Below are 16,692 nucleotides of genomic sequence, written 5' to 3' on the forward strand. Positions count from 1 at the left end.
ACTGCTAATTTGCCAATTGTGTGCCATTTGCGGTAAAACATTTACAGCAAACTCGCATTCGCAGCACAAAATTATCGCAAATGTACAGGAACAACAGAATCAGAGTGGCTGTTCGTTTGCAGTGTTTTATTGTTTCAGACTTTATTTTTGTTCAAAACGCGTTCTCAAATCAAAATGTGATGCAAGGATGCATTTTGTGCTCAAATATTGCCCAAAATGATGGATTTGCACTTTGAGTAATTACGTGGCATTTTGCGCGATTTTGCGGAAATGTCACGGAATTACGCAAAACCCCATTGTGAGAGTTTAACCTACTCATACTAGTGAACTTGAGGCAGCGGGTACTAGAGGGTTCGGGTGACTGAGGTGACAACAGCAAAAAGAGCATCAAGAAACACAAGAGAGGGCACGGGGCACAAGAGAGGGCAAAAGAGGGTGGGGGCAAAAGAGGGCACGGGGCACAAGAGAGGGCAAAAGAGGGTGGGGGCAAAAGAGGGCACGGGGGCGCAAAAGAGGGCACGGGGGCGCAAAAGAGGGCACGGGGCGCAAAAGAGGGCACAAGAGAGGGCAAGGGGCACAAGAGGGGGCAAGGGGCACAAGAGGGGGCAAGGGGCACAAGAGGGGGCAAGGGGCACAAGAGGGGGCAAGGGGCACAAGAGGGGGCAAGGGGCACAAGAGGGGGCAAGGGGCACAAGGGGGGGCAAGGGGCACAAGGGGGGGCACGGGGCACAAGGGGGGGCACGGGGCACAAGAGGGGGCACGGGGCACAAGAGGGGGCACGGGGCACAAGAGGGGGCACGGGGCACAAGAGGGGGCACGGGGCACAAGAGGGGGCACGGGGCACAAGAGGGGGCACGGGGCACAAGAGGGGGCATGGGGGACAAGAGGGGGCATGGGGGACAAGAGGGGGCACGGGGGACAAGAGGGGGCACGGGGGACAAGAGGGGGCACGGGGGAGGACACAGGTCACAAGAGAGCGCACAGGCCACAAGAGAGCACAGGGCATAAGTTGGGGTGCAAGAGAGGGCACGGGGTGCAAGAGAGGGCACAGGGCGCAAGAGAGGGCACAAAGCAGGATGCACAAGAGAGGCAAGGGACATTCAGCATGGGGCACAGCAGGACCGCAAGTGGCACAAGAGAGGCATGAGGCACAGGAAAGGTGGTGGGACAGTAAACATGTTCGTTGTTGATTGGGTCTCAAATTGTTGCACAGTATTCAAGTTTCCCTTGAGTCTCTCAAAGCCACCTGTTTTTTTTTTTTAACTGCAAAAGACCCCCATGGGTGGCATTGAAAATGCCAGCCCCGCTCATCACTCCTTTTGGTGCCACTGCCATTGGACCAGCCATTTGAAGTACCCCTGAAGAGAAGAACCGTGGACACTAACCACTACCCCAAGACACAGTGCCGCATCTCCCACAGCTACAATATCAGTGGAGTCTGGGCAAGAGGAAAGGTCATGTAGTCACTATGTGAGCCAAGGAGAGTGGTTGAGATAACCAATCCCAGCCCAGGGATTGCACAACACCCAAACCAAGATGAAGCAACAATGCTAATACTTATTAACAACTCAGCAGAGGGTGATCAGATCAGTAAGGACCACTGACTCTTCAGCGGGTCATGAGGCTATCCATACAGGGCTTTAGATGAAATTGTAGTGCCAGGGAGAAAACAAGAAGCCCTACAAGGTGAACTGCCCTCAACATGTTGCGGCTCTACGGGGGATCAGCCAATCCTTCAGGAGGTGATGAGGCTCTATTAGAGTACCAACTGGTCCGCGATGAAATGATGTTGCTCTGCAGGTAACTAACTCTCCCATCATGAGGTCATAAAGCTCCATGGAGTACTGATCCACCCTTTCATGAGGTGATGGGCTGTATGGATATTAATCAGCTAAATAGGAGGTAATGGGACTTCATCGGGTGATGGGGGTCCACGGAGTAATAACCAACCTTTCATCAGGTGATGGAGGTCAACGGAGCATTAATGGACCCATGAGGAGATACTGAGGCTCTATGGAACATTTACCAGCTCTTCATGAGATGATTGAGCTCTATGGAGAATTCATCGCATTGACCATTCATCATATGACGGCGGGGGGAGGGGGGGGGGGGTCTGGAATACTAAGTAACACTTCATGAGGTGTTGGGGCTCTAGAGGCAATTAATTGACCCTTCATCCGGAGAGAAGGCTCTAGGAGTATCAACCGGCCGTCTATGAAGATGGCGATAAGACTATGGAGTACTGACCAGTCATACAGGAAGCAGTGGGAACTCTAGATTAGACGGACTGTACAGAAGTAGATGGAAGATCTATAGAACACCAAACCCGTCATGAGTTTATGGAACGCTATGGTTTATTTCTAACCATAGGTGATACAAAGGAAGTATTGACAAATCCTACAAACCTGGAATGTCACTGAAGTACTGAGCAGAAATGCAGACTCAACAGGGGTCCTAGGGAGTTAATGGTGAAAAAAATAGAGGTGACAATGTCCTGAACCGTCCCCTGGACCTTGCAGAAAGGAACTAACCTGTAAATGATGTCACAATATGTCTCAAGGCCCAAGTTGATATCGTCAAACGAAGCAACGTTCTGGAATGCCTATTAGCGATTGTTAACGGTGCACGATTGGGTAAGGAAGCACTTGTATGCCCCTTCAAGAGGCATAAGCAGAGCAAAAAGTGGGGCTTCAGGCTTCTTGGGGAAACAGAAGTCTTTGGACCTTTGGAGTGCTCAGGCACTTCGAGTTTAACGTGTTTACTTACTGTAGTCTGCCATCTGCGGGCCCTCCACGCACCACATCGGACACAATCACAGAGTTGTCACCATCGCGGCTAACAGGACGATCCCTGCCCCCAGAGATGGCGATCCCAAAGCCAAACCGTGGGACCTAGAACCAAAAAAATAAAAAATAAAAATAAAAAAAAGAGTACGAGGTTACGAAGAAAGCCGTTTACCTACATGCGCCACCAGAGGCAGATCTGAAACAAATCAAAGTTAGAGTACGCAGATAGGTCTAACTTACTCTTTCCACAGTGCCAGGACACTGCTGCAGGGGGCTCACTCTGCTTTACCTAACGAATGATGGAGCAGAGCGGACACAGGTGTTGCCATGGTACTTCGAAGAAACTTTGTTCTAAGATGATCAGATTTTCTAGGCTTTGCCGCAGCACACCCGGGATGTACTCATAGAGGCTTGCCTCTTTTCACTCACCTGGCACCCTTAGGGAAGCTCTAGCCATTCCCTGTGCCACAGACCGGACATGGATGGGGGGCAGCGCACTCAAAGTTGGATTCTCTCGGTTTATTGGAGCAGGCCACCAGTCGGGGAGCAGAGGGGTCTATGCCAAGCTGCAACCTGGGTGCCTTTCAAGAGTATGCAGGTCACAAATAACCGTACCCCCATCCATATTCCAGATTTCACAAATCACCCCACTGGCTCAACTCACCCGGTTGAGGGTGATCGTGTACTGCTCCCAGATGGTCATCTCCTCCATCTCCGAGACCTGCAAGAGACACAAAAACACTCATCAGAGGCCATCTTGGAACGCTCGGCACTGCCACCCCTTACAATTCAAAGCAATGTAAATAACATAGAATCCCTTTTCCTTTACAGATGTCACTCACTTCGATATATTTACACAATATTCAATTACAAGAGAAAACTCATATTACTTTTCTTTGCACTGTATACCAAAAGATTACCCTGGTCACTAAACCCTGGATTCGACTGTAGACGTTCACTCGTATTACTTTCTCCTGCTCTAGATTACTACGATTACTTTAGCCTGGATTAGATTACAAATGAAGATAATGTCCATTACGTCACCCTTTACTCCATTACTAAAGATTACTTCCAAGTAAAAGATGCTTGAAAGAAAGCATTCATAATTCAAAGGAAAGAAGGGACAGTCAATGCATGCTTTTTCATCATAAATCGCTATTCATCCATTTACGGTCTGGCTTGAGAGGGACGCTGTCGCCAGACATCATAGAAGCATCATCAGGGAAGGACTTTCACTCGACCCATATGTTCGGAGCCAGGAGTAGATGTTTTGATTGGGCCGGGGTTGTGAGCTTCCACAAAAAAGTGCTTGCCCTCCTCACAGCTGTGATCATTTTGTTAGTTTATCCAGCTCCCTGAGCTTGAACTTTCAGGGGCACACACGTGACACTGTGATGCTGTAAAAGTGCCTCAGATATCTAGATAATGAATGGTGTTAGTCTTCCTCGGGCAGCAACACAGATGGGAGAAGGGCAGCCATGAATGATGTACACCGTTCCACATATGGTTGAATTGGTGTGTGCTTTATTGTGATTAGGTCAGAGGGCGAATCCAAGAATGCGTAAGTGCCCCAATAAACTTTGTTGTGAAAAAAAAAGAAGGAGTGCGTAAGTGGATGGATGATTTGATGTATGAGTGCAAAGAGGAGTGATAGAGTGCATGCGTAATGACCTATTGAGTGCCCAAACACAGAGACAAGAGGCACTTTCATTCATCATAATACATGTATATTGGCATTGCTTGTTTAAAGATTGTTACAAGTAATTCAGTTCTTTAAAAAAAATTGTTAATAGCAAACAAATTTATGTGCATCATTAAACAGTTATGTAAAGTTATGCACGTGACGAGAACTGTGATTTTTTACAATATTTTGTTTATGGAACGTTGTGCTCTTCTTGTAAGTGAATGGCTGCTGTTGAAATATTCATCTCGCTTTTTAGGTCTGGCTTGAAAAAATCCTGTCTGCATCACCTGTTTGAAACATATGTAGAGTAGCCTTTGGCTCCCCCCAGAAGATATCACTCTCTCACCTCATGGTATTGGCTGTTTGGTGTATCACTCCGCCTCCTATGAATGCTTGCAAAGCACTTCATGAAGGACTATGTTATATTCCAAAACTACACCGAAGATGACCCAACTCAAACAGACCCTGAATGGTGAAAACATCCTTGACACTAGAATACGAAAGTACCCAACTTTTGACAGCATTAAGAATCGACACTAACGACAATACAGTGCTATGCAAATCTCTACCACATACTAACCTCTTAAAGTGTAGTTTTTACTGCAAGGACAGGGGGATCATCATCCTATTTTAAGAGAGACAGCATACAAAGACAAAATATAACTGAGAGAGGAGAAACAGACTAAAATGAAGCAGTGCTTAGAAAGATTAACTTCTAAGCACACTTAGAGATTTTAAGATTGACAAATGGACACCAAAATGAGGCCTTCCGTGGCGCACTGTCAGTGCCCGCAATGGGCATGATGGCATAACCACATGCAGTTGCTAGAAAATATGTCCTGGTTCTTACTTTGTGCTCTGACCCTTCTGTAAATTTAATCAGCTTCGTATTTAGAAGCTCTTAAGAGTGTTCAGTCCCATGCATCACTTCCACCTCCTGTATGGTATTGCCTACTACTGGAACATTCCATTCTACTCCAATTTACTTTTAAAAATCGTAAAAAAAATTAAGCAAAATAGAAAAAGAATTTGTGTAACTCACTAAATTACGTTCTATTCGTCATTCAAACTACTCTTGTTAACAGGTACAAGCGTTGAGGGCCTCTTTCAGAATTAGCGGACAGGACACTCCGTAACAAATGTTGCGTATGTCTCGTTCGATGTATTACAGGAGCCGTAGGTTGTAATGCATTTCTAACACAGTAGTCGGAACATCCGGCGTGTTTGGGATGGAGAATCTTCTCCAATGACCCTAAATAAGGCCTTTAAACTTAATAGCAAATAACCCAATCATTCAAGACTGGTGCAGACTGGCAGCAGATTTAATTTCCTCAGAAGAGGTGCACAATTCTGTTTTCTCACCACAATTGATAGAAAAATATCATTATTTTCATGTTGGAGATGATGTAACAGTCACTCTTCCAGTTGATTTTACTTGCATCCACAGTGTGAAGGATACAAGATTGAAATGTATAAGAAATTAGCTAATCGATTCCACCCTCCCAACACCCAAACTTTTTCCACCAAACAAATTCCCAGAACGAAACAGCGAAATTCCTTTCATCCTTTATCCTTAATACCGGATTTGTATTTTTGTTGCACCTCGCAGAACCAGTAGGAAAAGTTTCTCAAATATGTTAGATCAGCTTCGTTGGCATGCTTCCATGGCAGAACAATCATAACTCAAAAGAAAGTCACTTGATTGTTGTACCAAGATGGAAAGGCTACAGTAGGTTGCCTACATTTTACAGCTGCTTCGCGAGGAACCAATAAAGCTAAGGAAAAATTTGTACTGAAGTCCTATCTCACAACATTCCGTATTCTACAGGTCAGAATCCATTCCTCCCATGAGCAGCAACTGATATATTCCTGGAATTGGCAACCTGGCTGTGAGAATAGCATGTTTATTGCCACAGGCCATATGGGTAGATAGCCGCTATTCAAGGCCATGTCTTTTAGATTTCACAGAAGCAATAGTTTGAAGTTAACTTCAAAGATCTGGAAGCTGAAAAACCCAACAACAAAAATGTGTAGACGTCGAGAATTGAGAAATCAATTTTGAGTCTCGATATCTGTGCTGTTACTTTGTGCTCGGGTCATATGCTGTCTGGCGGGATCGATGCACAGCTTCTTGTGGTCACATTAGAATAATACGTCTATTAGTTGATGTTTATTCTGGTAAAAGACTTGTTTATTTGGGCAAGCACCCAATTGTACCAACCCTCATTTGCAATACAGAGTTGACTTAGGGAAATTGGAAGAAAAAAATGTTGAGGAAATGAACGTGTGCAGATCAAGAAGTGTTACCGGAGCTCAAAGCGCAGTGGAGCCCTGCTCACCAGTCTTGTTCCAATACCAAATGCTGCTCACGACGTTCGGATCCAAACACCAAGCCCTGCTCACCACAGTCTGATCCAAACACCAAGCCCTGATCACCACAGTCTGATCCAAACACCAAGCCCTGATCACCACAGTCTGATCCAAACACCAAGCCCTGCTCACCACAGTCTGATCCCAATTTGAAGCCCTGATCACTCCATTCAGGGCCCTGAGTGAAACTGAGAGGTCCCCAGAGCGGAACCACGCGTACACTAACCTAAGCTCAAAACAACTCAGGTCAAGTAACCCTACTTTGAGGAAATTGAATTTTTGAACGAGTCACCAGCACTACAAAAGTGTCAAGAAGGCGTGTACTGGACCACAGAGTTAATTCTAGAACACCGCGTCCACATCTGCGAGTGGCGAGCCTATAGCGATCTGCGTCCAGGACGCAAGCGAAAATACATTGATGGAGATGCAATTGGAGCCAAGAGCGAGAGATTGAGCAGTTATTGCCAGAGATGATCCTGTCCAACCCAAACATTAAAGTGGGCTGTCCGGTGAATGATGTCACAATACATTGCAAAACCTCAGATGACATCAAACAATGCAAAATTCTAGAATGTCTATTGTTGGCGATTGTTAGAGATGCAAGACTGCGGAAAGATAATAGTTTTTTTTCCAATGCACTGGACACCCCCTGTTTAAAAAAAAAAAATAATAATAATAATACAAATATAAAGGAGACACTGCAGGAAAGCTAATCAACTGCGGAAGCTCAAATAGATGATGAGAAATGCGAAGAGCAGTGCTTAATTAGAGCCGGTGGTTTCCAGTGCTCGACTTCAGCACTTAATTGCCAACACAGGCAGTTATGACAGTCTGCCACACGGTGGCGCTGTAGGAGGCTGGCTTAGTATATGGTGCAGCCTTAAAGGAGTGATGCACCTTGCACTAATCCAGGCAACCCTTATGGTGATTTTAGTGGTCTTTGATAACCATAGGCTCTCAAAGCGGTGGCTGTGGAGAGCAGCCTTCATGGCTATCTTGAAGGAGTGTAAAGCAGTTTGTTTTATCACATTTAATCGATAGTGCAGATTGGAGAAAAAGAACCACTCACTGTTTATAAAAATAAGTCTATTTATTTCACAACACATTCCCTAACACATTGGTATATCTCCGAGCCGGAGATATCAACAATACTCATGAAAATACTTTAAAAAAATCAGGTAAGTAGCACAAATATTCACTGGTCTCCAGGGGGAGACCAAACCATATACTAAAGAAGTGGAATGCGAACTTTAACCCCTTGAGTGCCCCGCCCTTTCCCCCTCCTGTGCCGGCCCTTTCATTAGCGGGCGGGGTCCATGACGAGATAGTCTCGTCATGGGCACAGCGCAACCACGCTCCATGACGAGACTATCTCGTCATGGGCACAGAAGGGGTTAAGGAAGAATGGGACTTGGACCAGAATACTCAGAGGAGCTGGGAGAACAAGTAACCAGCCAAGGTAGGTACCCAGGAACCCCACAGAGGCTGTGAACAGAGTGGAAACACAGCTGCGTACTCAATGCGAGTCAATGCATAAGTCGCTGTTGCTGCTTTAAAGAACAAGCACTGGCATAGCCAATAGATCTCGCTTTAGGGACCTTATAAGTATTTCGTTTTGCAGCACAATATCCTTGGTGCAACAACATCATCTGTTGCATGGCTAAACCTTGTACCTTATGTGTTTAGCCATGCAACAGTTGATGTTGTTGCACCAAGGATATTGTGCTGAAGTTATCCAACACAATATCCTTGGTGCAACATCATCAACTGTTGCATGGCTAAACACTTATAAGGTCCCAAAGGCGAGACCTATTGGCTATGCCAATGCTTGTTAAAAATGTTATCTTTTAAACAGGTTTTGTTAATTTTTCACCTACTTTCCACTCCTTTGTCTGCAAAACGATTTAAATATTTTACTATCTTCACACCGCTCGAAGTGTGACAATAGTCGTGAGAAAAAAAGTGTAGCTTACGCTGTAAAATTGTGGGATACATTTATTCCATAAATGTGGACATTAGCAAACCGATACATCCTGGTCCACGTAAATCAAGTACCAGAAGTAGAGAGTACGCAGAGTAAAGTACACGATACAAGGTAAACGCAGAGCACGTGCTACACTTACAACACAGAGGATACAGAATGGGTGAAGGAATGAGTGGGCGTGGAGTTTCTTAGTATGATGGGAGAAAGGGGATGAGTGGATCTCAGTGGGAGAGAAATGGGGAAGAAAGAGGGCAAGAAGCAGGTGTGATCGATGGCTGGCGGAAAAGGAATGAAGAGTAAAGGGGGTGAAGGTAGGAATGGGCGTGGCTACGAAGGATGTGGTGAGGTTGTAAAGGAGACGAGGAATGAGAGAGGCGAAGTATCACGGTGAGGATGGGGAGGGTAGTAAAAGGAGGGCATGAATGCACGAGCGTATGAGGGGCATGGAAGTGAGATGGGGACCCGCTGTGGAGGCAAGATAGGACTCAAAGAATGTTGGTGTCGGAGACAAATGAGTACGGGAGGGCAGCGAAAGGGGGTGTGGGAGGGAAGATATGGAAGAGGGTTAGAATACATTTTCAGGGTGAGGGATAAACGGGTAGTGCGGAGCGGTTTTGGGGAAGTTAAGGGTTGTGAAGTGGGCGAGGAAAGAATGTGCTGGCTCAGGCGAGACCTAAAAACAGAATGAAAGGCAGCAGTCTTGTTTGAAGGGGGTATGTTTACAGCTTCATCAATAAAAGCTACAAGCAGGCAAAATATGTGTTTTGCACATTGGTCCCATGCTAAAAAGTTTTGTAATTGCTAGTTACATTCAGCCCTTGGAAATACTGGAAAGCAGGAGCCTTAACTTTAATCGTTTCGAATTGTCTTCCAAGCAAAAGCAAAAACAAACAAAAAAGTGCCACAATTTGAGTGCAAGCAGCGTGTGAGAACGCTAATCAAGACTCCAATCAGGACTGGCCCATGCTCCAGGGAAGAAAAACGCCTGAAGACAAAGTGAAGCCCAAGTGAAGCTGACACGTGCTCACCAAAGAAAATAAGAGTTACAATGAAGCCAACCAATCGTAAGAAATGGGTGGGCTACAATCCCATAGAGGCAAGTGACAGGGAGAGAGCCTGTTGCGAGGAGATAAACGGTATAGCGTGCATGCCTACTCTCGGGTCGGGGGACCGCGCGTGCTGCTGTGAGAGAAACCCCAAACTGCATCCCTCAATGGGACCCCCCATCTTGCCCTTCGGAGAATAACAGTGTTACCAGACCAAATTTGTGTGTGTGGTGCTAGAGAAAGTTTCTGCGTGGCTTTGCAGGAGGATAAACTATTTCTTGTGATACCTGCTCCTGCCGGTCTGTCATTCGAGGGGAAAGCGTAGTATAAAAAATGGCTGAACAGGGCTTACCTTCTATTTCGTCCTTAAGGACACTCCAATTGGAATCCGGAGCCAGAGGGCACTGGTTCAGCGCTTCTAAGACCCAGCATGGAGGGGAGAATTGCACTCTCCGGCCTAGTGCGCCTGATGCTCAGCACACTCTGGGCCGGTGCGCCAGCCGCTCGCCACGCTGTGTGCCATGGCGTGAAAGCACAACCTCTGCGTCCTAAATCTCTAAGCAAGCTCTGTTATGATGTGCAGGTCTGCTCCGCCGCCGTGTGCCAGCTGATGTAAGCAACGTTGCCTCCGATTCCGTGAGTTCGCATCCCTCAGGTTTCCAAGGCGTCTCAGCTCACGCTGGTGCTGCTACTGCACGAGCTCCCTCCACCCTCTTCACTTCCCTTCTTTTTTATAATTATGACCATAGATGGGCGTCAGTGGAATATTTATCAACTTCCTCTCTGTGTCTCACTGAGCCCGCTTTCCCCCTCCGTGACAATTTCACCCCAGAGGCCGGAAGTACAACGGGTATGCGGTTATTGGTGACTAAGTAAGAGCGGCGGGCATCGAGTGACGGGAACCATAGAGGAGAGCAAAACTACTCAGCTTTGATAGGGTTTTTTAAAAAATTTTTTTAGGGATGAGGCGAGGCGGGCAGCTCTAGCAATGCAAACAACACCGTGACAGGATGAGGCATATTGTTGAGTGCAGTGGCATAGAGTTCAGTGGTAGAGTGTGCAGTGTTGCAGAGTACACAGTCAGAGTGAGTGGTGTATAGTACATTAGCGTTAAGTGCAGCAGATTATAGTGGTGCAGAATAGAGAGGCATAGAGTACAGCGGTGCAGAGTAGAATAGAGTGGCATAGAGTGCAGAATTGTAGAGTACAATGGCACAGAGCAGTGGTGTAAAGTGTTGGACAGTATAGTGGCGTAAAGTGCAGAGTACATTGGCGTAGAGTGCAGTGGCGTAGTGCATTTGTTTTGAGTAAAGTGGGGTAGAGTGCATTGGCGTAGAGTGCAGTGATGTAGAGTGGAGGGACGCAAAGTAGAGTGGAGGGGTGCAAAGTGGAGGGGTGCAAAGTAGGGTGGAGGGGTGCAAAGTAGAGTGGCGTAGAGTAGATTAGAGTGGCATATAGTAGATTGGCACAGAGTGCCATGGCGTAGAGTGGAGTGCATGGGCGTAGAGTGGAGAGGCGTAGAGTGAAGTGGTGTAGAGTGGAGTAGAGTGGAGTAGAGTGCAGAGATGTGGAGTAGAGTAGATTGTTTCAGAGTGGAGTGGTGCACAGTAAAGTACAGTGGCGTAGAGTGCAGAGTACATTAGAATGTCATAGTGGACTGGCACAGAGTGCAGTGGCGTGTTACATTGCAGAGAGGAGTGGCGCAGAGTGGAGTGGCACATCGCAGAGTGGAGTAGAGTGGCATAGAGAGGAGTTGAGTGGCGCAGAGTAGAGTGGAGTAGAGTGGCGCAGAGTAGAGTCGGGTGAAGTGCATTGGCATAGAGTGCAGTGGCACATCGCAGAGAGGAGTGGCGCAGAGAGGAGTGGCGCAGAGAGGAGTGGTGCAGAGAGGAGTGGCGCAGAGAGGAGCAGTGTGGGGTAAAGTGCATAGGCATAGAGTACAGTGGTGTGATGTAGATAGAGTGGATAAAGACAAAAAAGGTTACCCCCAATTTAATTTCAGGTTCAAGAGGAGGGGGACAGAAACAAACAAAAATGTAAGGAAGACCTCTAGCTGATCTAAATTTCTTTTAAGTATAGCCAATGGCTTGAGAGCTCCCCACAAAAAGAAGAAACATTTACTTTATCAAAGTGAAATACATATAAAAGGTAGAGTGGAGTGGTGTAGAGTGCAGTGACATGAAGTGGCGTGGAGTAGAGTAGAGAAGAGTGAAGTGTCGCAGAGAAGAGCGGCGCAGAGTGGAGCAGTGTGGGGTAAAGTGCATTGGCATAGAGTACAGTGGTGTAGAGAGGCGTGGAGTGGTGCAAAGTAGAGTGGGGTATACATGGCATGGTAGCGCACTGCCATTCCAAACACATCTTCAATTGAAACGATCATTACATTCGCACAGACATACAGTTTTATTGATGAAATGTATGCAGCGTACAAACGATAGTGTGTGTAAATATCACCTTGTGTACTGGTTTGTTTTGCTCGTATTAAAATATTTGTTTCCACCGCACTTAAGAAATACCAAAAAATGTGATTCATTTATCCATTTCTACTTCGGACATATTCTGAAATATCTACTTAGTTCATTAAAAGACATTTATATTTTGTTGAGTGCTAGAAAAAAAATAATAATAACAACATCATACAGCCTTCCTCAGGCAGACCCCAGTCGCCAGCGTGATTGAGATGCAAATCATCTCACTTTGAAGTCCAAGAAAGAAAAGTAAACACCAAGCTCCCTGGAAGACACAGCTTGAACTTTGACATCTGTCTTTGAAGGCACAGCAAATGTGACAAGATAATAGCAAGAATTTAATAGCCTGTTTACGGAAATCCAGTCCTAGTGGAAGAATGCATTAAATATTGATATGGCGAGGGACTGGATGAACTCAAGCTGGACAGCCTAAAACAAACAAAGCCAGCAAATAGAAAGCCAGAAAATGTGAGTTTCAAACTACAAAGACAATGGTAAGCTATTGGCAAAATGCACTCCCAGGGAAGCTTTCTGAATGTCCCCAAGATGTCTGGTAGCTTCCACCTAAAAATGGCACGGTTTCTAAATCACATAAATACTGTTCCAAAAAAATTTCACACCAATTCTGAGTTGTGCAGCACATGCTTCTCACTGTTGTATAAACAGCAAAATCCTACAGCACACACACCCCCAGGCACATGCCGCAACACACAAACACCAATCCGCAGCACCACTGAATAATAGATCGACAGTACGACTCTAAGTTAATAAACATAACGAATTCACACAAACTAAAGCGCTTATTCAGGGTTAGTTGGCGCTATATGAATGCAATTTCAATTCAATCCAATCCTCGAACTAATGAGCAGCCGCACAATTGTGCTGAAAGGGCACACAGACTCATAAAGCGCTACAAGCCCCAACATGCGGCAGACGCGCGCTACAGATGCGTCAAATAAAAACATTCCAGAACATTGAAGCAGGCGTTATCAGGGGATAATGGACGGTTGTCCTCAGAAAAGGCCTTTGACAATGGCTTGGGGCCCTGGTCTAAAGACAGGCTGGAGTGACAGGCGCTAGCATGGGGCTTGGGAGGGTCTTACCTCGAACCTCACCGCCATGCCCCCTGGAGACTCCTAGACAGAGAGGTGGGCTGGGACCACTGCCTGCTCCTGGCGCCAGCTCACTGAGGACCCATGTTCATCTCTGGTGTGTGGGGGGGGGGGGGCAGCCAGTCAGGAGTGAGAGACCTGGGGTACAGGTAAAGCTGCCACAGCCCCAGGTCGAGTCGATGCACGAGTTTGGGGGTCTTTACGCCAGTTATGTAGGTCTGCTGCGGGTCCAGCAGGGTTCCGGGTGCCTTGGAGCCCCGGGCGTGAGTTATTCCACGTGGTGAGATCTGCTGTGGAGATGTTTAGGGGTCTGGGGCCCTCAGGGTGCCACCTCCTTAGTCATGCTTCCCGGTCGCGCATGGCCTCCTCCTGCTCAGACACACTGACCGCCAAGTTCAGAGCTGGGCTCCCACTTGCTGTAGAGGTTTGGGGGACCGAGGCAGGGTTCCAGGCAGGTCTCACCCAGCAGCAGCCCCCCCTGGCTCCGAGATGTACCCCACGAGCTGTACCAGTCTGTCTGGGGCTTGTGAGAAGGGGCCCTGGGTGCGTGTTCTGCACCGGACCGTTCTGCCCAGCCTGCCCCCGACGCCAGCGTCTGCCCTCTCGGCTTGTTGTACTGTTCGAGGGTCCCCCGCCGCTCTTGCCCCACGCCAGGCCTCCAGGGTCTCAGATCGCGCTCCAAGTCCCGTTCCACCCCAGTAATGCCCCTTCAGGCCCCTCAAGTCTCGCAGATGAACCCCTGTCTGTGGAAGTGGAGGGTCTGGCCCGTTGCCCTCCGATCTCGGACCTCCTCCTGCCCTCCCCTCCTGGCGGTGCCACCCGGGCCCCTCCCTTTCTGTTGACTCAGCCAGGTGACTCGCTACTGCCTGTTGACGGCAGGTCTAATGGTGGGGCGGGAGATACGGGGTGGAGTCACGCGTCCTGCGGACTGGGATGCTCCTTTATGCAAGTCAGGCGTGAGGAAGTCCCGCCCGGACTGAGTAGAAATCCAGTCCGTGACTTCCATGCCCAGGTGAGCAGAGCGCTGCCTGGTCATGGAGACTAATACCACAGGTGTGCGAGGAGGGGACGACGGGAGCTGATGGGGGCACTGGAAGGGGCAGCAGAGGACACCGGTTTTAGTACACCCCAAAAAACGGTTCGGAGGAGGCGCCGCCTAGAAATGGGAGAGCTGCAGGGGGGCAACGCGGCGACTTGCAGGGGGCAACAGGGGGACCTGCAGAGGGTTGAAGGGGGCAACGGGGGTGAGCTGAAGGGGGCAGCTGCTGTGGGCAACGGGGGGGGGGGGGGGCAGCTGCTGTGGGCAACGGGGGGGGGCAGCTGCTGTGGGCAACGGGGGGGGCAGCTGCTGTGGGCAACGGGGGGGGCAGCTGCTGTGGGCAACGGGGGGGGCAGCTGCTGTGGGCAACGGGGGGGGGGCAGCTGCTGTGGGCAACGGGGGGGGGCAGCTGCGGTGGGCAACGGGGGGGGGGCAGCTGCGGTGGGCAACGGGGGGGCAGCTGCGGTGGGCAACGGGGGGGCAGCTGCGGTGGGCAACGGGGGGGGGCAGCTGCGGTGGGCAACGGGGGGGGGCAGCTGCGGTGGGCAACGGGGGGGGGGCAGCTGCGGTGGGCAACGGGGGGGGGCAGCTGCGGTGGGCAACGGGGGGGGCAGCTGCGGTGGGCAACGGGGGGGGCAGCTGCGGTGGGCAACGGGGGGGGGCAACTGCGGTGGGCAACGGGGGGGGGCAACTGCGGTGGGCAACGGGGGGGGCAACTGCGGTGGGCAACGGGGGGGCAACTGCAGTGGGCAAGGGGGGGCAACTGCGGTGGGCAACGGGGGGGCAACTGCGGGGGGCACAGGGGGGCAGCTGCGGGGGGCAACGGGGGGGTCCTGCAGGGGGGCAAGGGAGGGTCCTGCAGGGGGGCAAGGGAGGGTCCTGCAGGGGGGCAATGAGTCCAACTGCTGATACTATAGGTAGACACGGAGATACCCAGTGGTGCTATGGGGAGCCTTCTTGGGTACAGCGGCATAGTTGGTGCTGCGGGGTAATCTAGGCACTACCCTAGATTTGCTAGAGGGGCACGCAGGCTTAAAGAGGGCCACAGAAGGGCTCCACAGGGCCCAACAGAGGATCAGCACAGTGCCTGCTGAGGGGCAAAGGTGGGCCCTAAGGTAGGGCATGGGGCTGAACTAATATCAGCTCACACTGGATGTAAAGCTAATGCAGATCTTTTTACTCTGAAGCTAATCGGAACTGGTCACTTGACAGCACCCGCGACCCAATAATCTGTTCCACAGTGAGTCTAGTCCGTATAAAAATAAATAAATAAATTAGCACCATCTTTACATTCATATATGGTGTGCTTCTTTCTTTCTACAGTCTTGCATCCTCAAGTTGCACGGAACTGCAAAAAAATTAGTCTAGAACTCTAAAATCTGACAGGGAAACTGATTTTTACTCAAAATGTCTTACTAATGCCTCACCTTTTTCCTCCAAAATTTCACTCCCCTTCCCTTCCAACATTTATCTCTGGGCACAATTTACTCTGCAATATGAGAGCGTGTCTGAGTGGGTCGGCGAGTGCCTGCATGAGTCTGTCTGTAACATGCCATGTGCATGTTCCCCTTAATCTCTCGTATTCTATTTTTGCAAACAGCCCGCAACTCATTTACAAGCTCGCAACCTCTCTTCCGCTGAAGGTCTTAACCCTGTAAGCTCACACTATCTGACCTCTTAAAGCTCACCCATTAACCCCATCAGGCACGTGCATGCATCACACCCGCCCCCACACACACTAATGGTCACAAATAACTCCTATTTAATCCACCGTAAAGAAATTGAATGAATGCATGGAATGGTTTGCTGGAGCACACAAGACGGAGTTTAGAGGACTAACCCTGGGGTTCCAGAAGCGTGCGGTCCAGCAAGAAGCACTTCCATTTCCTTGTCCGAAGTACTAAGCGCTATATAAATGCAATTACATTTACAAGTGGTGGTAAATAAGTGGGTAGTGTGACAGAGGAAAAGGCTGCCAAGAGGGCAACTGCAGTGGACGCATGTGGAGGCCCGGAAACCCATTTCTTTTTGTCCTCTCTACCAACTTATTGTAAAGCGCTTTGATATCCTTCGGGATCTTGTTCGCGCTATATAAAACTTTATAAATAAACATAGAAAGGGTTTTGCTGTCGAATAGCAAAAGTTAATCTGGAGCTTTAAAAGGTCCGCACTATCTTACCTAGAGACAGTGAAGGTTTCGAGAGTA

The 16,692-nt window shown here is 48.7% G+C and overlaps 1 protein-coding gene across 4 annotated transcripts in view; it reads right to left on the minus strand.

Annotated features, from left to right (window-relative positions):
• TJP3 (tight junction protein 3) overlaps positions 1–16,692 on the minus strand; it is a 118,943-nt gene that overhangs the window by 55,798 nt on the left and 46,453 nt on the right. For 2 of the 4 annotated variants that reach the window (XM_085636687.1, XM_085636689.1), the window contains exons 2-3: positions 3,451–3,507; positions 2,767–2,891 (exon numbers count right to left, since the gene is read on the minus strand). In XM_085636687.1, the coding sequence (XP_085492813.1) occupies positions 2,767–2,891; positions 3,451–3,498 (173 nt within the window). In that variant the 5' untranslated portion in view covers positions 3,499–3,507. Of the gene's footprint in view, positions 1–2,766; positions 2,892–3,450; positions 3,508–5,050; positions 5,096–13,438; positions 14,276–16,692 lie in introns of those variants that run through there. The other 2 variants (XM_085636688.1, XM_085636686.1) reach the window with 2 other exon arrangements.

This window comes from Triturus cristatus, chromosome 12 (genome assembly GCF_964204655.1).
Source record: "Triturus cristatus chromosome 12, aTriCri1.1, whole genome shotgun sequence".
Lineage (NCBI taxonomy): Eukaryota > Metazoa > Chordata > Amphibia > Caudata > Salamandridae > Triturus > Triturus cristatus.